At 32.6% G+C, this 23,975-nt stretch overlaps 1 protein-coding gene across 1 annotated transcript in view; it reads right to left on the bottom strand.

Annotated features, from left to right (window-relative positions):
- Positions 1-502: 502 nt before the first annotated feature.
- The window catches only part of LOC127718866 (pre-mRNA-splicing factor CWC22 homolog), a 37,680-nt gene continuing 14,207 nt past the window's right edge, over positions 503-23,975 (bottom strand). Inside the window, exons 6-19 of the mRNA XM_052224915.1 lie at positions 22,127-22,220; positions 21,019-21,147; positions 19,674-19,809; positions 19,045-19,148; positions 17,080-17,182; positions 15,987-16,049; positions 15,239-15,328; positions 14,432-14,574; positions 10,918-10,995; positions 10,524-10,676; positions 8,796-8,923; positions 7,708-7,809; positions 3,786-3,952; positions 503-1,043 (exon numbers count right to left, since the gene is read on the bottom strand). Coding sequence (XP_052080875.1) covers positions 616-1,043; positions 3,786-3,952; positions 7,708-7,809; positions 8,796-8,923; positions 10,524-10,676; positions 10,918-10,995; positions 14,432-14,574; positions 15,239-15,328; positions 15,987-16,049; positions 17,080-17,182; positions 19,045-19,148; positions 19,674-19,809; positions 21,019-21,147; positions 22,127-22,220 — 1,918 coding nt within the window. The 3' untranslated portion in view covers positions 503-615. The remainder of the gene's footprint in view (positions 1,044-3,785; positions 3,953-7,707; positions 7,810-8,795; positions 8,924-10,523; positions 10,677-10,917; positions 10,996-14,431; positions 14,575-15,238; positions 15,329-15,986; positions 16,050-17,079; positions 17,183-19,044; positions 19,149-19,673; positions 19,810-21,018; positions 21,148-22,126; positions 22,221-23,975) is intronic.

Here is a 23,975-nt window from a genome sequence, read left to right as displayed (position 1 = left end):
TATGTTGAGTTTAATTCAAATTAAGTTCTGAGTTTTTTTTAACTCATATATATATGAGTAGACAGAACACATATATATATGAATTCAATATGCTGGAGGGAATGCTTTATAATTTAACCTGTGTAAACCAAACACCTGTCTATTTCAAACATAACCATCAGTCTAAAAATGAATACCTTTAGACGTTAAACTTTTTTTAATTTTCAAATGACAGGTATTTTAGTGTATATTTCTCAAAATATTTAAAATGAAACTAAATAAGATTCTATCCATAACAAATCTTTAGTGATGCTAAGACATGTTAATTACAGCATCACGTAATTGTAGGAACAAACAGATGATGTTCTCATGAAGTTTCCTGAATCATTTCAGAAATTCTTCCCCTAAAGAAGAGATAATCAAACAGGGATAGGTAGATGACAATCCTCTACCTGGAACAGTCCCTTGAAAAATACCTGGAACAGTCCCATGAAAAATAAATCTAAGAAAGTAAAGATGTTCAGACAATAATGACATAATTTAATAGCACTATGAACAGTGATCTCTCAACAACCCATTCACCCCCTCAATAAATTCATATGCATAATGATAATTATAAATAAATCAAATTTATTTTCATCGTTTTCTAACGTTCTCTGGTGAGTAGCTTCTTTTTCGATGTCTTTCCTCTCGTTGGTCACGTTTACTGTCCCTTCTTTCATTGTCTTGATGTTTATCCTTTTTCCTCTTTTCTGGAGAATTTTCACTTCTCTTATTTTTATGAGAGTTACCCTTCTTTGATTTGATAACATTGTTTTCACTGTTTGTTTTTTGTCTCGACCATGGATCACTAAAATCCATTTTATCGTCCCTTTCTTTATCACTTTTACGATAACCATCTTTATTTTCTTTGCCCCGTCTTTTACTTGTTTCTGACGATCGTTTATCCTTATGTTGTTCTTCAATATCCCCATTAGTCTTCCTTCCTCTTCTTTTATCCTCAACTTTTTTCCGATGTTTTGCTGAGGTCTTCTTTTTCTTGGACTGTTCATCTGATGAACTTCCTAAAATTTGAGTGAAATTTATTATAGATATCATACAACACAAAACTAAACAAGAATATATGTCATAGCACATGCTCGCATTATCACATTTTCGTGTTCGGTGAACTGTAAAGTTAGAGTCAAAAGTACAATTCGGCATATGATTTAAAAAGTTAACATCATATTCATAATGAGCATGTGTACCCAAGTTTGGCTGAAATTGATTCAGCAGTTTCAAAGGAGAAGATTTTTTAAAGTAAGCAAACTAGATGACATTGTGAAAAATTGTCTTTAAAGGGCACTAACTCCTTAAGGGGTCAATTGACAATTTTGGTAATATTAAACTTATTTGTAGATCTTACTTTGCTGAACATTTTTGCTGTTTACAGTTTATCTTTATCCATAATAATAATCAAGATAACCACCGAAAACTGCAAAATTTCCTTAAAATCATCAATTCAGGGGCAATAACCTAAAAATCAGATACCCGATTAGGCTGATAATTTCAGGGCAGGTCGACCTTGACCTAATGAATACTTTAACTTCTTGGCTGATTTGCTCTAAATGCTTTAGTTTTTGAGATATAAGTCAAAAACTGCATTTTACCCTATGTTCTATTTTTAGCCATGGTGGCCATGTTTTCTGCGGAAACAGAAAATAAAACATAAACTTTATTAAAGATAAACTAAGAATATTTCAGCTTAAGTTTGGTTTAATTTGGTTCAGTTGTTTCAGAGGGGAAGATTTTTTAAAATTAGAAAAACATGATAAACAAATTATGTAAAATTGTCCTTAAAGGACAATAAATCCTTAAGGGGTCAATTGACAATTTTGGTCATGTTGACTTATTTGTAGATCTGACTTTGCTGAACATTTTTTGCTGTTTAGTTTATCTTTATCTATAATAATATTCAAGATAATAACCAATAAAATGCTCTGCTGGGCACAGCTTGATACAACCGCAGCGGACGAACCCTGAACAGTTGGGGCAAGTATGGACACAACATTCAAGCTTGATACAGCACTGAATTTGGATTGTGATTAAATATTTGACACAGCATAGGTTTCTGACACAGAATGAATGTGGTCTAAGAACTTAAACAAATTTAATTTACCTATTCAAACCATATCATTATTATTTGCTTTTATATATAAATCAGAAATAACCAATTTAAAATGGAAAATTTTAAAGAAAAAAAGGAAAAAAAATCCCCCCCCCCTAATTTTTTGAACCCCCTTATGATTCATCACCCCCAAACTCAATCCCAGCCTTCCCTTTGAGGTATGGTACCTTGCAGTACAATTTCAGAGAGATCCATACACTTGAACACAAGTTATTGTCTGGAAACTAGAAAAATGCTTGTTTTTTGGCCCCAAATTCCTACACATTTAGGGCAATTACCCCCAAACTCAAACCCAGCTTTCCCTTTGTGATATGGAACCTTGTACTACAATTTCATAAAGATCCATACACTTACACACAAGTTATTGTCCTGAAACTAGAAAAATGCTTGTTTTTTGGCCCCTAATTCCTAAAATTTTGAGGCAATTACCCCCAAAATCAATCCCAGCCTTCCCTTTGTGGTATGGTACCTTGCAGTACAATTTCAGAGAGATCCATACACTTGAACACAAGTTATTGTCTGGAAACTAGAACAATGCTTATTTTTGGCCCCTTTTTGCTGAACATTTTGGGCAATTACCCCCTAACTCAATTCCAGCTTTCCCTTTCTGATATGGAACCTTGTAGTACAATTTCAGAAAGATCCATAGACTTACACACAAGTTATTGTCATGAAACTAGAAAAATGCTTGTTTTCTGTCCCTTTTTTGGCCCCTAATTCCTATAATTTTGAGGCAATTACCCCCAAAATCAATCCAAGTATTCCCTTTGTAATATAGAACCTTGTGGTACAATGTCAGAGTTATCCATACACTAACACACAAGTTATGTCTGGAAGTTACAAAAATGCTTATTTTTGGCCCCTAATTCCTTAACTGTTGGTACCATAACCCCCAAAATCGATCCCAACCTTCCTTTTGTGGTATTGAACCTTATGGTAAAATTTTATAGAGATCCATTCACTTAAACTAAAGTTAGAGTGCGAAAACCAATGTGTCTTCGGACGCCGACGCCGCCAACGTCATACCAATATACGACCACAAAATTTTTTTGCGGTCGTATAAAAACTGCAAAATTTCCTTAAAATTACCAATTTAGTGGCAGCAACCAAACAATGGGTTGTTAGATTCATCTGAAAATTTCAGGGCTGATAGAACTTCACCTAATGAACATTTTTACCCCCATGGCAGATTTGCTCTAAATGCTTTAGTTTTTGAGATACAAGCCAAATACTGCATTTTACCCCTACATTCTATTTTTAGCCATGGCGGCCATGTTTTTTGACGAAACAGAAAATAAACATAAACTTTATTCTAGATACCCTAAGGATCATTCAGCTTAAGTTTGGTTGGAATTGGTTCAGTAGTTTCAGAGGAGAAGATGTTTGAAATAGTTTACAACAGACGGACGACAACGACGGACGCCAAGTGATGGCAAAAGCTCACATTTACTTTGGAAAGGTGAGCTAAAAAAGGACACTCATGTCAATTAATAAACAGAAGAAAAACATGTAGAAATTTCAAGGATTATATTTTTTGGAAAACAAACTGTACTGTGAATTACTGCGTAATATTTTATTGTTAACTAAATGTGATGAACATTTTATGTGTTTGCATGATATTTAGAAGAATTGACATTACCTGAACTAGAATCAGAATCAGAACTACTGCTGTCTGAGGATGATGATTCATCTGATGATGAAGAAGATGATGAGGACGATGATGAAGATGAACTGTCAGAATCCTCTGCTGCTTGTTGTTCAACTGCTGGTTTCTGGACATTTTTCAAACATTCTCGTAAATCATCCCTGCAAACAATGATAATAATATAAGTTAAGCTTAATATACAAATAGATTATTTAATTTACCTAATAAAAAAATTGATACAGATTCGAAAACAAGACCATTAGCTTCCAATATTACAAGTTGATTAAAATAACAGAGTTCCAATGTCCCTCCTTTGCACATATTTTTCTGTCCAAGGGCAATAACAAACAAATTTTTTTGTTCTTTAATATTTTTATTTATTTCTTAGAGAAATGAAGGCTCGAGAGCTCTGACAATGCAATTTTTCAAAAAAATTCCAATGGGTATAACTCTTTTAAATACAGTTGATCGGCACTGATTTTTATATATGTCCAATACATTGCTGATATACACCTTTCACATAAATTTTACATATAAGAGCGCTTACAAGACTTGAGAGACGAACACCTCGTATCTCTATGTCCCCTGCAACGCATGACACAGGGACAACAAACTAGTGATATCTCGGCAAATATAAGCCCCTTAAGACACTTCTGTGCAGGTGACAACAATAAGAGGTTGGTTCTATAAAACTTTACTCTAGTCCTTTATATTAATGAATATAAATTCTTATTCTGTTGAAACATTAATCTTTATTGATCTCAATAGCATAGTTAAAAAAAAATAAAATGCTTCGCTGGGGCGCAGCTTGATACGACCGCAGAGGTCGAACCCTGAACAGTTGGGGCAAGTATGGACACAACATTCAAGCTTGATACAGCTCTGAATTTGGATTGTTATTAAATATTTGACACAGCATAGGTTTCTGACACAGAAAGAATGTGGTCTAAGAACTTGATTTTTTTTAATTTACCTATTATGGTCCAATGTCCAAAATCAAAATACATGGTTAGATTCAGCATATCAAAGAACCCCATATATTCAATTTTTGTTAAAATCAAACAAAGTTTAATTTTGGACCCCAACTTGGACAAACTTGAAAACTGGGCCCATAATTAAAAATCTAAACACATGTTTAGATTCAGCATATCAAAGAACCCCAAGAATTCAATTTTTGCTAAAATCAAACTAAGTTTAATTTTGGACCCTTTGGACCTTAATGTAGACCAATTTAAAAAACGGGACCCAAATTATATATCTAAAAACACCGTTAGATTTGGCATATCGAAGAACCCCAATAATTAAATTTTTGATGAAATCAAACAAAGTTTAATTTTGGACCCTTTTGACCTCAATATGAACCAATTTGATAGCGGGGCCCACAAATAAAAATCTAAATACATGGTTAGATTCAGCATATCAAAGAACCTCATATATTCAATTTTTGTTAAAATCAAACAAAGTTTAATTTGGGACCCCAATTTGGACCAACTTGAAAACTGGGCCCATAATCAAAAATCTAAATACATGTTTAGATTCAGCATATCAAAGAACCCCATATATTCAATTTTTGTTGAAATCAAACAAAGTTTAAATACTGGACCCTATCTTGGACCAACTTGAAAACTGGGCCCATAATTAAAAATCTAAACACATGTTTAGATTCAGCATATCAAAGAACCCCAAGAATTCAATTTTTGTTAAAATCAAACTAAGTTTAATTTTGGACCCTTTTGACCTCAATATGAACCAATTTGATAACAGGGTCCACAAATAAAAAATCTTAATGTAGACCAATTTAAAAAACAGGACCCAAAATTAAAAATCTAAATACACGGTTAGATTTGGAATATCAAAGAACCCCAATAATTCAATTTTTGATGAAATCAAATAAAGTTTAATTTTGGACCCTTTTGACCTCAATATGAACCAATTTGATAACGGGGTCCACAAATAAAAAATCTAAATACATGGTTAGATTTAGCATATCAAAGAACCCCATATATTCAATTTTTGTTGAAATCAAACAAAGTTTAATTTTGGACCCCAATTTGGACCAACTTGAAAACTGGGCCAAAAATCAAAAATATAAATACATGTTTAGATTCAGCATATCAAAGAACCTCATATATTCAATTTTTGCTAAAATCAAACAAAGTTTAATTTTGGACCCTTTGGACCTTAATGTAGACCAATTTGAAAACTGGACCCAAAATTAAAAATCTAAATACACTGTTAGATTCGGCATAACAAATAAATAAATGTGATCAAAGATTTTACAAATCTAATGCGCCATACTGTGCAATTAAAGATTACTTCTTGAAATTTTTCAATATTTGAAATTTGAAAAAAAAAAAATATTTGAAGAATAATTCTTTTTAATTTCTGAAATCTGAAATGAGAAAAAATTGACCCCCCACAATTTCTTTTTATCCCCCCCCCCCCTTTTTTTCCCCCCAAAAATTCTTTCCCTCAAGATATGGTCATAATCTCATTTCAAATTTCCAATGGAGTTAGCAACCATAATTACCCATTTAAATTTACCATAGTGCTAACTTAATCTATTTTATAATAGAATTAAAAATATAGTGTCAAATCATTCATATGGATTTTTTTGTAAAAAAAAAAGATGCAACATTTGCAGATATTTTTACTGGTCTTCCTTTATAAATATGCATTTCTTTAAACATAATTTAAAAGCAGTGTAAGGGAAGTAACCAAAACGTTGTATTTGGATTACCTCCCTTACACTGTTTTAAATTATCTTTATTGTTCATTAACCATTACTTTATACATAATTTAAAAGCAGTGTAAGGGAGATAATTTCAATGATGTATTTGATTTATCTCCCTTACACTGCTTTAAATTATGTTTTGTACTAAAGTATTTGTCCATTAACCAGGACAACCTTGTTTTTCCCCCTTTTTTGCCCCTAATTCCTAAACGGTTTGAGCCATAACCCCCCAAAGCAAATCCTAACCATCCCTTTGTGGTATGGAAACTTGTAGTATAATTTCAGAGAGATCCATACACCGTTCCACAGTTATTGTCTGGAAACTAGAAAATGCTTATTTTTGGCCCCTTTTTGGCCCCTAAATTCCTTAACTGTTGGTACCATAACCCCCAAAATCAATCCCAACCTTCCTTTTATGGTATTTAACCTTATGGTCAAATTTCAAAAAGATCGATTTACTTAAACTAAAGTTAGAGTGCGAAAACCAATGTGTCTTCGGACGACGACGCCGGACGACGACGACGCCGGAGACGCCAACGTCATACCAATATACGACCACAAAAATTTTTTGCGGTCGTATAAAAACTGCCTTATCAGGGGTTTTAAATCAGAAGGTTCCATTATTTGGTCTTATCAAAATGCAAAACATGTATAAGACAAAAATTTATATTTCTGCATAAACAATACATGTTTTTTTGCAGTTAAGTTTTAATTTATCGACTGCTTTACTTTTGTATATTTTATTATCTATGACAAAATATTGCTCAAATAGCATGCAATGATGGCAAAGGCATAAGATCAGACAGTTTTTTAATCCATAAAGAAGTACATTTATGCAATCAAATGTTGGCATACAACTGGCAAGTTTACAACCAATCAGATTTGTCATGCATTCAAAATTCAATTTAGCTCCCACAAAACTGGACTGAACTTGATAGAAAATAAAGTATACCTTGATTTAGATTTGTAATAAAACTAAAACTCACTTCTGTCAGTCCAACCAAACCAATTGTTGATCTAATTTTGATGGTAAATATTGTATTCCTTGATCTTGATTTGTAATAAAATTAAAATTTCACTTACGTCAGTCCACCTACACTAATTAGTGAACAGAACTTAATAGTAAATATTGTCTACCATGATTGACTTTTTGATATGTAATAGAATTAAAAGTTCACTTACGTCAGTCCACCTAAACCAATTGTTGTGAAGAAATTGATAGCAAATCTTGTATTCTTTGGATTATCTCTAGGTAGGATGCCTTCAAAGAAACCTTGTAATGTCCTGAAACAGAAATAATTAATATTAACATTAAATGCTTGAACAATCACACAGCAAAAATTACATAAAACGCCAAAGTATCAGACTCATCTTAGCATCCATCTTAGCATGGCTAATGTATCATTTGAGGTGAGGTTAAAATCAGTACAATGTTAAATACATTCTCTGCTTGTTAGAAAAGAACTTTTTGGAGAAAAACAAGGAACAAGAAATGAAGTTTTTAAATACAGTATTTTTGTAGTAATAAGTGTTGTGTATAAGTTTCATAACATTTGGTTGAGGCAAACTTAAGTTAGAGAATGGAAACAAAAATGTAAAAGGGCATAACTCTACAACAGTAAAAGTGACATCACCAAAAATCACCCTTGATCTGTATTTTGTGGTAATAAGCATTGTGTATAAGTTTCATAACATTTGGTTGAGGCGAACTAAAGTTGGAGAACCGAAATGCTGAATTTTTTTTCTTTTGTAAAGCCAAAGGGGCATAACTCCAGAACGTTTAAAGTGACTCAACCAAAATTCAAACTTGATATGTGTTTTGTCGTAATAAGCATTGTGTATAAGTTTCATAACATTTGGTTCAGGTTAACTTAAGTAAGAGAACGGAAACGAAAAATTCAGCAATTTTTCCATTTGTTAAGGGGCATAACTCTAGAACGGTTAAAGTGACACCACCAAAATTCAAACCTGATCTGTATTTTGTGGTATTAAGCATTGTGTATAAGTTTCATAACAGTTGGTTGAGGCAAACTAAAGTTAGAGAACGGAAACCAACTTTGGGATGTACGGACGGACGGATGGACAAGGGTAAAACTTAATGCCCCTCTGCCACGGCGGGGGCATAAAAATATTGCCAGTATACTCAATATACTTATTATATGATTATTCTCAATTACAGTACAGATGGCTTATTTTCCCAATATTCTTAAGGAAACAGCCTTTTCTTTTCTTGAATTAATGTCCAATCAAAATACATAAGTATAACTTACGGATCCTTAAGTCTTTCATTTAACTTTGGAAGTCCCATGAATTCAGACAACTCTTGAAACATAATCTTGATAAAAATACGGCTTGCTGAGGATGTATCGTCTTCATTTAACCTGATACAGGTGATGACCTATAAATAAAGGGAGAGAACTGTAATTAAGTAAATTAAGCACACAATATGCATTGTATGCACATTGAAAATGATACTAGAATAAAATGGAATATTTTAAAAGCTATTTAATCAGAGGTTGGTGAAATGACCAGCAGATAAAACTGCAGGAGGAAATCTTTCAGGGTATAAAATTTGCTCAAATTTGACAAATAAAGTTCTGTAACTCTGGAACATCAATCTTCAATATTTCAATGTCTGAAGTGAGCTTTCACCAATTCCAACAGTGTAAAGTTTGAAATAGACTGATCCATGCTTTCTCAAGCTGGAGTGTGATAAGTGGAAAATTGTTAATTTGTTGGTTAAAGTCCTACAACTCTACAAATCAGAACATTTTCAAAATCAAAAGCACTTTTTTCCTCTGATTCAAAAATTTCATGTTGGTTTCTAAAATTTGATGAAATCATTCTCTAGTTTTTGTACCAGTGACATGAGAAGTAGAACAAACTGATATACACAACATTTACAGTCTGTAATTGACTTATTAAAATATATGCTAAGTTTGAATTTGATAATTGAAATATGACTGTTTGACAACATGTTTGCTCCAAATTTTAAATACAGTAATGAAGTTGAGGTTATCAGAAAACCATATTTTCGATTCATCATTTTATAAAAAAATCTGCAATTTCAATTTTAAGACATTTATCCCTCAACAACATTTTATTGGAAGGTCGCGAGGTACTCAGCTAAAAACTAAAGAAATAGAACTTTGGCATAGAATAATAAGTAGAAAACAGATCAAATTAATTCATCATCATACATTTAGTTTTTTTGTTTGGGAGAAGATGAATTGTCTATAGAAAAAACTTGTGGTTTATTTGAATATTGGCTTACTCAGTATTCCATAACAAGAAGTAAGGTCAAAATTTATTGAATTTTTAAGTTGATTTTGTCAGAAGTTGATTAATTTTACAGATTAATATAAAGTAATACATTCCAAATATGACGTTTAATTACCGGTATATAAAAACTGTTTGGGAGCAAGAAAAAAGCCCCTTGGACAAAAGCTTCCCAGACTAAAGCCCCCTTCAAAGAATGTATGTAGTATATTAGAAATTCTATTTAGTAAATATATTACAAAAGCCTCCAGACACAAGCCTGGTTTATGCCAATTTTGGAAAAATTCTGTGTTTTTGTGAAGAAATGTTAATATTTTCACGACTTTAAACATTTCAGAAATACCATATCCAACTAGTAATTTTCTTTTAACTTAACTGTTACAATATTCTGTTTAAAAACAATGCATGTAGTTTGTGAGAATTTATCATACTGGTCAAAGGGAGGTAATCCATCCTGATCTGTAGTAAATGTCAAACTTCATATGACACAAACAAAAGTGGCAAAATGGCAGACCTGAGCCATAAGTTTACCCACTACGATCCTCCACTGAAAATTTACTGAACTGAATGTCTTTTTTCCCTACCGGATACTGTTAAAGGACGTACTTGCATACAAACAATACAAATAATGCACTTAAAGGCTATTCATATTTCAAATCAAATATCATGTTTGCTAATTTTATCATTTATAGATTAAAAAATCTGTGCTGCAAACTTACTCCCCAGGAAATTGCATCTGTATGCAATAAATGTGCAAAGAACTTGGCAACATTCCTCAACTTGTTAGTCTCTAGACGATGTATGGTCTCATACTGCTCTTTAAACATTCCCTGGAAAGGTTCTATATACTTCTTATCTATCATACAGAATCTCTGAAAATATATAAACAACATATGTAGTGTTAGTTATTTTACCAAATTAAACAAGCAAAATGAGAGTCTATCTCTTCTACAAGACAAAAAAGACATTAAAAAATTAAACACAATGCTTAAAAGTAAATTCTTAATAAACAGAATTAATTTTTAATTATCTGCAGATCCCAAAAGATTTAATCTTTTAAAATGCAGAATAGCATTTTCAAAAGTTGAGTATCAGCTATAATTTAACACTCACCTGAGCTAATAAACCAAAAAACTTTTCATAAGTTCTCTGTTGAGCACAGCAATCCAGAATCATATTACATAGCTCAATCTGAAAAATTCATTGTACATAAAATATATGAATTACAGTAATTAAAACTTTAAGAGCAGATAATCATCCAAACGGCACAACAAATCCCCTGGGTTTTTTGTTTTTTTCCAGAATCTTTTTATGAAGACTCTTTCATCCTTTCAGAGACAAAATATTAACATCTGTAAATAAAAATTCCTATGAAAATATGTTATAGTGGTTCCACATTATATTTTGGCCCCTTTTCAAAAAGTCACCATCATCAGATTTTCCATGTTTTCAATCTCTGCCTTTACTAAGAACATTTATAAGAAACCAACAAAATAAAAATAAGCAAATTTATTTTAATTACATTTTAAAATTCTTATTCTGTTTCCAAATCCCTTTAAATTAAGTACAAAATTAACATTTTCAACATGCAAGCTAATCCAAAACTTATCTATCAAGAGAAGATAATTAATAAAAGAAATAAGAAAAAAAATAGCTTTAAATCTCCAGCGACTTTCATGCCAAAACAATCAAATAACAGCTGTTTTAAATTCATATATTTATATATATATATCAATGACATGAGTCCACTGAATCTTCCAATAGTATGCTTTAAAGATAAATATCATGAAAAGAACATTCAATATAATATGTAACCTAATGTATGAGACAATTTAACCTAGGTTTGGATAAATTAATTTCAAAGAACTGCTCAGGTTGCTTGAAAATTAACTTACTAAAGATAAAATAAACTGTTATCACAGAGACATGTCTCGCCTTTTTGTAATTATTGATAATGCAAATGTTGAAATTAAAATAGCAATACTTTAACATGTAAGTTATGGAAATATTCAAAGTCGATGAACCATGACTGAAGGTACATGGCTAAACAATCTCCATGGAATGAGATGTGCCAATGCTAATACAACTGCATACCAAATACCATTGACTTATCATAAGTCGTTCCCTTTTAGAAACCTCTTTCTAAATTATTAACATCTATTTTATCAGCAATCAAAGCCGGGCTCCAAAGTTATTGTGAAACTGCCTATTCTAGAGGTGGCGTGAATCAGATGTGGATACTAAAAAATTCCAAAGATCTTTTAGAGTACATACAATCTGAGACTCTCTCATCTTGCAATAGTATTAAAACATTTGACTTTTCTACACTTTACACAAGTATTCCCCATTCCAAACTAAAAGACAAATTGAAAGAGTTGGTATTACCGTACTTTGTTTCATTAAAAAGAATGGCGAACGTAGATACAAGTATCTTGTCTTGGGAAGGGATAAATCCTACTTTGTAAAGAATCACTCTGATTCAAACAAAAAATTCTCTGAAACTGACATTATCAAGATGCTTGATTTCTTGATTGACAACATATTTGTTACGTTTGGAGGACGTGTATTTCAACAGACTGTCGGAATTCCAATGGGAACCAATTGTGCCTTTCTTCTTGCCGACTTGTTTCTTTATTATTATGAGGCTGACTTCATACAGGAACTTCTTAGGAAGAAAGCAATATTCTTTAACTCTACGTTCCGCTATATAGATGATGTTCTCTCACTAAATAATACAAATTTGGTGACTATGTTGAACGAATCTATCCCATCAAACTAGAGATAAAGGATACTACAGATACAGTTAAGTCTGCCTCATATCTTGACTTACATCTAGAAATTGACAATGAGGGTCGGTTGAAAACAAAACTTTACGACAAAAGAGATGATTTCAGCTTCCCAATTGTGAACTTTCCATTTCTATGTAGCAACATTCCAGCAGCGCCTGCATACGGAGTATATATCTCCCAATTGATACGATATTCCCGGGCTTGTGTTTCCTATCATGATTTCCTTGATAGAGGATTGCTGCTCACAAGGAAGCTATTAAGCCAAGAGTTCCAAATGGTGAAGTTGAAATCATCCCTTCGTAAATTTTATGGACGCCATCACGAGTTGGTTGACCGTTATGGAATAACCGTTTCACAGATGATATCAGATATGTTCCTTGTGTCGTAACTACAATACCCTTCCCTTTTCACGAATGTGACTTACCAAATTAGACTATTTACCGGATTTGTAATAACATAAGCAACACGACGGGTGCCACATGTGGAGCAGGATCTGCTTACCCTTCCGGAGCACCTGACATCACCCCCAGTTTTTGGTGGGGTTCGTGTTGCTTAGTCTTTAGTTTTCTATGTTGTGTCATCTGTACTATTATTTGTCTGTTTGTCTTTTTATTTTTGACCATGGCGTTGTCAGTTTGTTTTCGATCTATGAGTTTGACTGTCCCTCTGGTATCTTTCATCCCTCTTTTAAACAAACCTAAACACAAACATTAACTTGTAAACTATGTAAAAGTTTCAAAGTCAATGAACCATGATCAGGGGTGTGGCAATATAATCTCCATGGAAACGATACTTGCAAATGCCAATAAATTTGCATACCAAATATCATTGACTTAACATTTGCAGTTCATCTTAAACTGATCTAATCACAAACTAATACATGAAAACTAAGCAAAAGTTTCAAAGTAAATAGACCATGACTGAGGGGGCGGGGCCAAATATTCTCCATGGAAATGAGATGTGCTAATGCTTATACAACTGAACACCAATTAACATTGGCCTACTACTAATGGTTCCCCTTGAACTGACCGAATCACAAACTAATACATGTTAGCTTAGCAAAATTTTCAAAGTCTATAGACCATGACTAAGGGGGCGGAGCCAAATAATCTCCATGGAAATGAGATATGCCAATGCTTATACAACTGCATACCAAATATCATTGACCTACCACTAGTGGTTCCCCATAAATTGACCTAATCACAAACTAATACATGTAAACTATGAAAAGTTTCAATGCCAATAGACTTTGACTGAGGGGGAGGGGCCAAATAATATCCATGGTAATGAGATGTGCCAATGCTAATACAACTGCATACCAAATATCATTGACCTACCACTAGTGGTTCACCATGAACTAGACCTAATCACAAACTGATACATTGTTGACCCTGCAGCCGCCGTCGCCGCCACCAACAGCATACCTATGTCTCGCTTTTTGACTCCATCAAGGCGAGACAAAAAGTGAAAAATCCTGTTCAGACCATAATCATGCATAGTTTAAAGGATAATAAAAGAAAAATAAGTTATTTGAGAAAAAAAGAAAGTTAGGGAACAGAAACGAAAAATTGAGAAATTTTTCCATTTGTAAAGGGGCATAACTCTAGAACACTTAAAGTGACGCCACCAAAATTCAAAATTGATCTTTGTTTTGTATTAAGTATTTTGTAGAAGTTTCATAACATTTGGTTGAGGCAAACTAAAGTTAGAGAACGGAAACCAATTTTGTGATCGTACGTACGTACGGACAGACATGGGTAAAACTTAATGCCCCCTCCGCTACGGCGGGGGCATAAAAATACATCAGAAAGACAGCATCCTGATGACATCAAACTTACTTCTTGGCCAGGCTTCATTTTCATCTTTAACAACTTATGAGCACATTCTTCAAAATCCAGACTAGACTGAATGGTGAGGTATATAGTCCTTCTTAAGGCCACAAGATTTGTTTCTGTGTTGTCTATGATAGTTTGCTTTGCTTCTAGAACATATAATGTACAAGTTACAGTAAACTTAACATTGGTCTAAATTTAGCAGTCTTATAAAGTTAATTTGTTTTATAATTGTTGCTGAATATTTTTATATTCTTACTGATCATACTGATTTCAGGATTTTTTTTATTGTATGTGACATAACTCTTCCAATTGTAATTTTTGAATCTTTTCCTTATATTTAACATGTGACCAGTTTTTTGTGTATCTCCATAATTTCATTTAATTACAAGAATTATTTTTACTGATTATCATATACTTATAAGTTTACCACCTACAGTAAGATTTTTACCCTAAATGAACCATTTGTTTCAAGTATATCAGTAAATTCCCTCTGCCATCTAACTGTTCACCTAAATGATTTTTTTCATAGATAAAAGTAACAATTATTGCTCTACTGCCTGCAGAATAGTTTTTCTCCTAAATCAGTTTTTTTAATGTAAATCTGAAATGAAACATTACTCTACCGAATAATTTTCAATCTGAGTCAGATACTTTTTATCACATTTAAATACATTCTCTACTTTGTGTGAGACATACTGTTTTTATATTAACCTTTTCTTCCCTTTACTGAATGCAAAATTACTTTTTTCCTTAATATGTATATTTTTCATGTATCTATATTTTGTTTGTGTATGTGTGTGACTACTTTACCTTCATTTTCTTCTCCACTTTCATCACTTTCAGATCCAGATCCTGATCCACTTCCACCATCCTCATCAGAGCTGCCTTCATCTAATATTTCTAAAATAACAAAATTCATACAAATATTTATAATTCCTTTTAAAACATGTTCTGAAGACACAAAATTTCAAAATGAACTGACAGAAATATGGAGGGAAGAATCTATTTAAAAAGGCCTTGCATTCAAAAGGTAAAATGAAGAATTCTATCATATTTTCCATCATGAAATATCAAACAAGGCACACATACATATATATGTCATTCAAAGGTAATTTTACAAGATATTCAATTAGTCATAGCTTCACCCCGCAAGTGTGGGGTGCAAGAACTTCCATTTTGTGTGCTTGTAATGAAAACATGTTCACTCCCTACAGTAATCCATGTCAAATTGTTATTCCTAGTAAAATAATAACAAATCAGATTGAGTGACATAAATTCCTCCAGTATGTGTAACATGATGTGGTAGGTTTTTCAGATTATCCAGTATGTGTAACATGATGTGACAGGATTTTCAGATTAGCCAGTATGTGCTACATGATGTGGCAGGATTTTCAGATTAGCCAGTATGTGTAACATGATGTGGTAGGTTTTTCAGATTATCCAGTATGTGTAACATGATGTGGCAGGATTTTCAGATTCCTCCAGTATGTGTAACATGATGTGGCAGGATTTTCAGATTAGCCAGTATAAGCACAAAACCTTACACATTGTATCTTACCTTTCTTTAAAGTCTTGTATTTTTCTTCATTAGATTCAAAGTCAGGATCAAACTTGAATACATCTGAAAGTATAAAGAAATAAATATAAACATTTTATTTTCAAGCTTACTTTTTTTTATAAAAACAGCAATGCATACTTGATGAAACTTCAATAGATATATTTGTATGATTAGTTGAAGCTACTATTTTAGTAAAATGATAAGTAATCTTTATTAGTACTGAAGGATATCTTTTACACCTAGGATAATCTTTTCTTAGATTGTAATGACAAGAAATCATCCATACATCCATAATTACAGTATTTAAATATATTTTTTTATACTACAAATTCTGTAAATGTAGTAAGTTTTGCTGCATCTAGTGTTCATAGTTTTGTTAATCAAAACATTTTGAGACATGTTATTTCTTGCTTTTACACTATGTTTACTCTACTTTTCAAAAGTTTTTTTTCCATTTTTTCATAAGACCCATGAGAAAAGCTAAAAATAATTTCAGCAGAAAAAACACTGCTTCTCCAGTGACTTGGACACTTATATGAATTACATTGTAGAAGTTTAAACAAGTAAATAAAGATAAATTCTTTTTCAAAATCCATCATTGAATATCTTTGTCATTTGGTCAATTTCTGTTAATAAGGTGTTCCAAATACCATGTCTTTCTAATTAGACCTTAATATTTAACAAATGACTTAAAAACATACTTGAAAACAAGAATGTGTCCATAGTACATGGATGCCCCACTCGCACTATCGTTTTCTATGTTCAGTGGACCGTGAAATTGGGGTCAAAACTCTAATTTGGAATTAAAATTAGAAAGATCATATCATAGGGAACATGTGTACTAAGTTTCAAGTTGATTGGACTTCAACTTCACCAAAAACTACCTTGACCAAAAACTTGAACCTGAAGCGGGACAGACGGATGAATGGATGGACGAACGAACGGATGCACAGACCAGAAAACATAATGCCCCTACTACTATCGTAGGTGGGGCACAATAAACATTCTCTATCAAATAAATTAGTGATGAAAATTCAGGCTGTCAAATTTTTATTCTTTATTATAATACACACATAAACATGTGAATTCTTACTCAGCATTTCTTCTGGTGTTCCTTCTTCTTCTAAAGTCATCATATGAGTGAACTGGTCATCCTCTTCCACAAGATCTAGCTCCTCAACAACAGACTGATGATCCTAAATAAAACACAGAAACCATTAATACCAGTTTGGATCATTCGCTCCACTTGTATCAGCACAAAATAACCATACGATATATTACAATTTATCTATTCTAACAGCATACACAGAATTCAGTGTTGGTATATTTTCCAATTTAATAATAAGACATTAACCTTATGGAGAGTTTATTTTTGGCATGTATTTGGTATTTAAACACACTCCAAAAAAGGTTTATATCAAAAATTGTACAAAATGGTATTGTACAATTAATAGTCCACGGTCAAGAGATTTTTTCAATATGCATGTATATAGGGAACTAATATGCCCTGTTTTACATATTTGACCAATAAATTATGAGTCCATAAATTTAGGGAGCCTGAGAGACATTTTATTTAAAATGTTATAATTCATTACAACAATTTTGTCAAAAGAGAATATGGATGTTGACAATTTTTGTAACATTTTGAAAATATTGTTTGTCTTATAATGAAGGTATTAATTTATTTCAGATAATAACAGACACCAATTTCCAGTTTGTCTATCTATAATTCTTGTTAACGATCAATGTGAAAAAACAATTTTAAAAAGAAATTTATACACAAAGTTGTGAATGTTTAAACTAACTGATGTTAACAGTTGCTTTTGAACCCGCTGAACGTAAGAACCAAATGGTCTCATGTTCAATTCTTATGTTCAATGCACGATTTAATAACATTAAAATTATCAATTCTACTGCATTAGATGTGCATTTTGACAATTAATGCTTGTGGCGAAAGATGTTTGAAAATCCAAAACAAATAACAAACATTGAAGATTTTATAAAACCATGAAGGACCTTAAGTATAACCAAATCCAGGCAAGGCATCAGAGTTGTACTCCTCAATTTAAAATGATTTCCAAAATTTTATAACAGCAATTTTCAATTTAAAGATTTGTATTTTATACAAATATATCATGCTTACAAGGGGTATTTGCCAAAAATACAGGTTGAGAGGTAAACAAATTTCCAGAGCGTTTAGGCGAGGGAAATTTGTTTTCCTCAAAACCGGTGTTTTTGGCAAATACCCCTTGTAAGCATGATATATTTGTTTAATTCCACCGAATGCTCTTTGTATCCATCTTGACCTCAGAATTTTTATTGTAATCAGGTATGCTATGGAATTTTTGCATGACTGTTTAATTTTTTTCCAGAGCCATTATAAAGTTCTCCATTGTGGCAATGCAAGTTTATATAAAATCCCTTCAAAAGTGCACACAGTTCTGACACTGGCAAATTTTCAAATTAAATATCACATTCCTTTGCCAAACAGAAAGTCCATTAACAATTTTACCGCAAATTTTGTAGACTTTGCAGTGTTTTTAGAGTGAATGTTTGTAAGAAGCTTATTTTCTTCCTCCTCAGAATCATCTGCAAATCGATGTTCAACCTGTTGGACTGATGCATCGTCTGCGTTGTCAACCATCTTGTGTATTTGTACTTATCGTTCACGACGAAAAGTCTAGAGGTCTTTTGAAGTCGCGTAATTTATGACATGGTATTTCCCATCTGCCTCGGCACATGGAATTCCCTAAAGACAAATACATCGGCAGAGAAAAGAAAATCTCAATATATAGAAAATTTGTGTCATCCAATCAAAATACAGCATTATTACACAAGGTGGAATTAATTTCTAAATATATCAAACACACTATTCATAAAATAAAAATCATCAGTTATAATATGTACATGCCTATTCATCAATACTCTTACAACTTCTGAATCCATCATAGTTTCTTACCTTGAATCCATCTTTTCTGATGGCAAACATGACTTCTACCTTATACTGCACCCTGACATCAATACTCTTACAACTTCTGAATCCATCATAGTTTCTTACCTTGAATCCATCTTTTCTGATGGCAAACATGACTTCTACCATATACTGCACCCTGACATCAATCTGTCCTTCATGTAAAACATTCCTCAATCTCTCAAATATTGCTGTAATATTAATTTTCTTTTATGAAATGTGCAGATATTTAACAAGGAAACATACTGAAATTTGGACAATTTTAGTCAGCTGCAAAATAAGTTTTTGACTTAACAAAATCTTGACAAATTACTTATTTGACAATCAAAATTGTTATATACCTTCTATCATCTGACTAAGTTATTTACAACATAAAAGATATAAACTCCTTTTTTGCACAAAGAGCAGTTTATTATTAGTTTATTTACTGACTATAACCATCCCCTCTTGGGACATTAATAGTTGCACAAAAAAGCTTACTGCTCATAATACCACTATATTGAACAACATCACACAGTTTCCTTATCTGTAATGGTCATTTGATAAACTGATGAAAAACTTGATGACTTCTAATATATCTGTCAAATGTATTATCTATTCTCTCATGCTCTTTTTTCTCACACACTCAATAACAAAATTTTTTCAAAAATCTTCTCCTGAGTACTTCATATTTTAAAATGTAGTAAATCTTATCATGCATTAAGTTTGACTATTACCGTTAATTCCCCTCGGTGAGACTTCTGTCAATTTCTGTCCACTTTCCTTTAGGAACCCTACAGCCACTTCTACAGAATCATCAGAAGAATTCTCCAATAACAAAGTCAATATTTCTAATGATAGAACTTCATGGGCCTGGAACAATAAAACATATATATCTAGAAGCATTCTCCAATTATATGGTCAATATTTCTAATGATAGAATTTCATGGGCCTGAAACAATAAAACTTATATATCTAGAAGCATTCTCCAATAATAAGGTCAATATTTCTAATGATAGAATTTCATGGGCCTGAAACAATAAAACTTATATATCTAGAAGCATTCTCCAATAATAAGGTCAATATTTCTAATGATAGAATTTCATGGGCCTGAAACAATAAAACTTATATATCTAGAAGCATTCTCCAATAATAAGGTCAATATTTCTAATGATAGAATTTCATGGGCCTGAAACAATAAAACTTATATATCTAGAAGCATTCTCCAATAATAAGGTCAATATTTCTAATGATAGAATTTCATGGGCCTGAAACAATAAAACTTATTTATTACATTGGTTGCAATGAATTACATTGATTTCCCAGTGAAATAAAAACCGATAATTTCACATGTGAAATAAATGTGGTTATTTCACTCCTCTGACGTCATACAACAATAGGCGTTGTCAAGACGTCGATAACGTCGGATCAAAACAAATTGTGAATGCGTAGAAAAAGATATAGTTCCTTACGTTTTCTACTTTAATTTCATAAAAAAGCCATTTGCCAATGTAATAAAAAGAATAACTAATAAAAGAATTCAAATATCGAAAAATATTCAACTCGTGACCGAACAACACTGATAATTAACTCATGCGCTACGCGCATTCGTGAATTAATGTGTTGTTCGGTCACTCGTTGAATATTTTTCTCTATTTGAATTCTTCGATTAGTTATTCTATAAATATCTAGAAGCATTCTCCAATAATAAGGTCAATATTTCTAATGATAGAATTTCATGGGCCTGAAACAATAAAACTTATATATCTAGAAGCATTCTCCAATAATAAGGTCAATATTTCTAATGATATAACTTCATGGGCAAAACAAACATATATCTTGACACAAAACCAGTAAATGTTGAGGGTCTTTTTCTTAAGGTGGGATGGATTTGAATGAAAAAATCTAAAGTTCTGATTAAAAATAGGGTGTTCCAAGGAGTAAGTTCAAATGAAATCAATAATCAATAAATCACTCAATTTAATGAAAAGTTGCATTGTCAACCAAATCATGATGGTATCTGTTAAATTCAAATTGTATAATAAATATTCTGAAACTTTGTTATATTGCATCTGATCTTACCACTTGCTGGTTGACTAGGTGAGCTATGAATCTGGTGGTGGATAAACAAAGACTTTTGTCATTTCTCTTAAATCCTCGTCTAAACTGTATCACTAATCGTCGCAATATCAACTCTCCAACTTGTGGAAACTGAAAAGTAAAAGGGAAATTGTTTATCATTTTTTATTTTATCTATATACACACCTGCTAATAAAACATTAACATTTTTAACAAACCAAATAAACTGCTTCGCTGAGCGTAGCATGATACAACTGCAGAGGTCCAACCCTGAACAGTTGGGGCAAAAATGGACACAATATTCAAGCTTGATACACGTCTGAATTTGGATTGTAATTAAATATTTGACACATTATAGGTTTCTGACACAGAAAAAATGTAGTCAAAGAACTTAAAATTGGTTATGATTTGAATTTATATTCAATTGAAGATTTCTTGCTTTTGTGCAATACACTGTGCACTGTGATGTTGCGCATTATTTAGTAAATCTGTTTTCAGACTATATACAAAGAATTAGCAATTGTGACCCCCAAATTTTCTTTGGAAAAATTGACAATTTCTTAAATCTTGCAGAAAAAAATTGAATCCCAACCTTCGACTTGTAGTATTAAATTTTGGGCCCCTTTTTGGTTCCTAATTCCTAAACATTTGGGACCATCACTCCCAAAAACAATCCCAACCTTACTTTTGTGGTATTGAACCTTTTGCTTAAATTTCAAAGAGATCCATACACTGAAATTTAAGTTATTGTCCGGAAACAAAATGTCTTCTGACGACGACAAGGCAGACATGATAGCATTATACGATCCCCAAATTTTTTGTGGTCGTATAATAAAAATATATTAGAATTGTGTCATTTCTTAAAATTGTAAACTTAACTAAAAATCTTATATTTTCAAAACAAACAAACTGAAGCCATATTTACAAGGAGTTAGTTTTGCTATTTCTATATCTATAACTATTTAACTTGTCTTGAATCTAGGATTAAAAAGAGCACAAGCATTTAAAATGCTACAGCTATGCATAAAGGGCACTTCATTTTTACAAAGGGCCACCTTATTTCAAGTACATATATATATTGTTTTTTTATGCAGACAAGTAGGATACTGACCTTTGTATTAATGACGGATACTAATGCTGCATAAACATGAGTAAAAGTAGGTGAAGCTGATTGAGCTTGTATCACAGATCTGGCTAATAACCCCCTGTAAAGAAATATAGATCAAATTCATTATTTATTACAATATATTACCTGATTTTACACCAGAAAACTTTTAACATGTCTACAACCAATTTTGTTGCAAGTGGTCAATATAAAAATAAGAAGATGTGGTATGACTGCCAGTGAGACAGCTATCAACCAAAGACCAAATGAAGTAGAAGTTAGCAATTATAGATCAATGTACGGCCTTCAACAATGAGCATTTTGTATTTAAATTTTATTTTGACCATTAAAACTAGAGGCTCTCAAGAGCCTGTGTTGCTCACCTGACTCTTCTTTGGTTTTAGAAATCATGTAAAGATAGATAAAAATTATAACAGATACCCAAATAATGATTGAGGCCAAATTTGGTTTAATATTGTTCCCGTTATTTAATAAAATATCCTGGTGGCCATCTTGAACAGTAAATCAGCAACAAAGTAGCAAAACTTGGTCAGCACCTCATAAGGAACATTCATGCCAAGTTTGGTTTCATTCCATTCAGTGGTACTCTAAAAGAAGACATTTGTATGTATTTCCCGTAGGGTCCTAAATTTAACAAAGTCCCCCCCCCCCCCTGGCGGCCATCTTGGATGATGGACTGACTGCAAAGTAACAACACTTGGTCAGCACCTCATAAGGAACATTCATGCCATGTTTGGTTTCATTCCATTCAGTGGTTCTCTAAAAGAAGACACTTGTATGTATTTCCCATAAGGTCCTTTGTTAAACTAAGTCCCCCACTAGCAGCCATCTTGAATGATGGTTTGGCTGCAAAGAAACAACACTTTGTCAACAACTCATAAGGAACATTCATGCCATGTTTGGTTTCATTCCATTCAGTGGTTCTCTAAAAGAAGACATTTGTATGTATGTCCCGTAGGGTCCGATGTTAAACTAAGACCCCCGCTGTCCGCCATCTTGGATGATTTACCTACTGCAAAGTAACAACACTTGGTAAGCACCTCATAAGGAACATTCATGCCATGTTTTGTTTCATTCCATTCAGTGGTTCTCTCAAAGAAGACATTTGTATGTATTTCCCATAGGATCCTATGTTAAACAAGTCCCCCACTGTCGGCCATCTTGGATGATGGACCGACTGCAAAGTAACAACACTTGGTCAGCACCTCATAAGGAACATTCATGCCATGTTTGGTTTCATTCCATTCACTGGTTCTCTAAAAGAAGACATTTGTATGTATTTCCCATAGGGTCCTATGTTAAACTAAGTCCCCCACTGGCGGCCATCTTGGATGATGGATCGGCTACAAAGTAACAACACTTGGTAAGCACCTCATAAGGAACATTCATGCCATGTTTGGTTTCATTCCATTTAGTGGTTCTCTAGAAGAAGTTCAAAATGTAAAAAGTTAACGACAACGACGACGACGGACGCCAAGTGATGAGAAAAGCTCACTTGGCCCTTTGGAGCAAAAAAACTCTCACCTCACTGCAAGTTTAAGACGGCCCCTAGCACCGGCTTGAGCGGAATTCTTTGCAAAAATAATTTGGATAGACTTTGTAAGATAATACACCACCTAATCGGGCCTGGTCATAAAAGAACATACTGGAAAGTAGTAAAATTGAGAATGGAATTGGGAATAGTATAAAACAAAATAATTCCTACGCATATGGGTAAATCTTAAACTATGTAGCATATATTTTAGTAATTAAGGTATCAGATGAAAGGTGAAGGACTGGTGATCCTTGTAGAACACACAATTTACTGATAATTTTGAATAATACAAAAATGTAT

The sequence above is a fragment of the Mytilus californianus genome, unplaced genomic scaffold, assembly GCF_021869535.1.
Source record: "Mytilus californianus isolate M0D057914Y unplaced genomic scaffold, xbMytCali1.0.p SCAF_10, whole genome shotgun sequence".
Taxonomy (NCBI): domain Eukaryota; kingdom Metazoa; phylum Mollusca; class Bivalvia; order Mytilida; family Mytilidae; genus Mytilus; species Mytilus californianus.
This window is presented reverse-complemented; position numbering and strand designations above follow the sequence as displayed.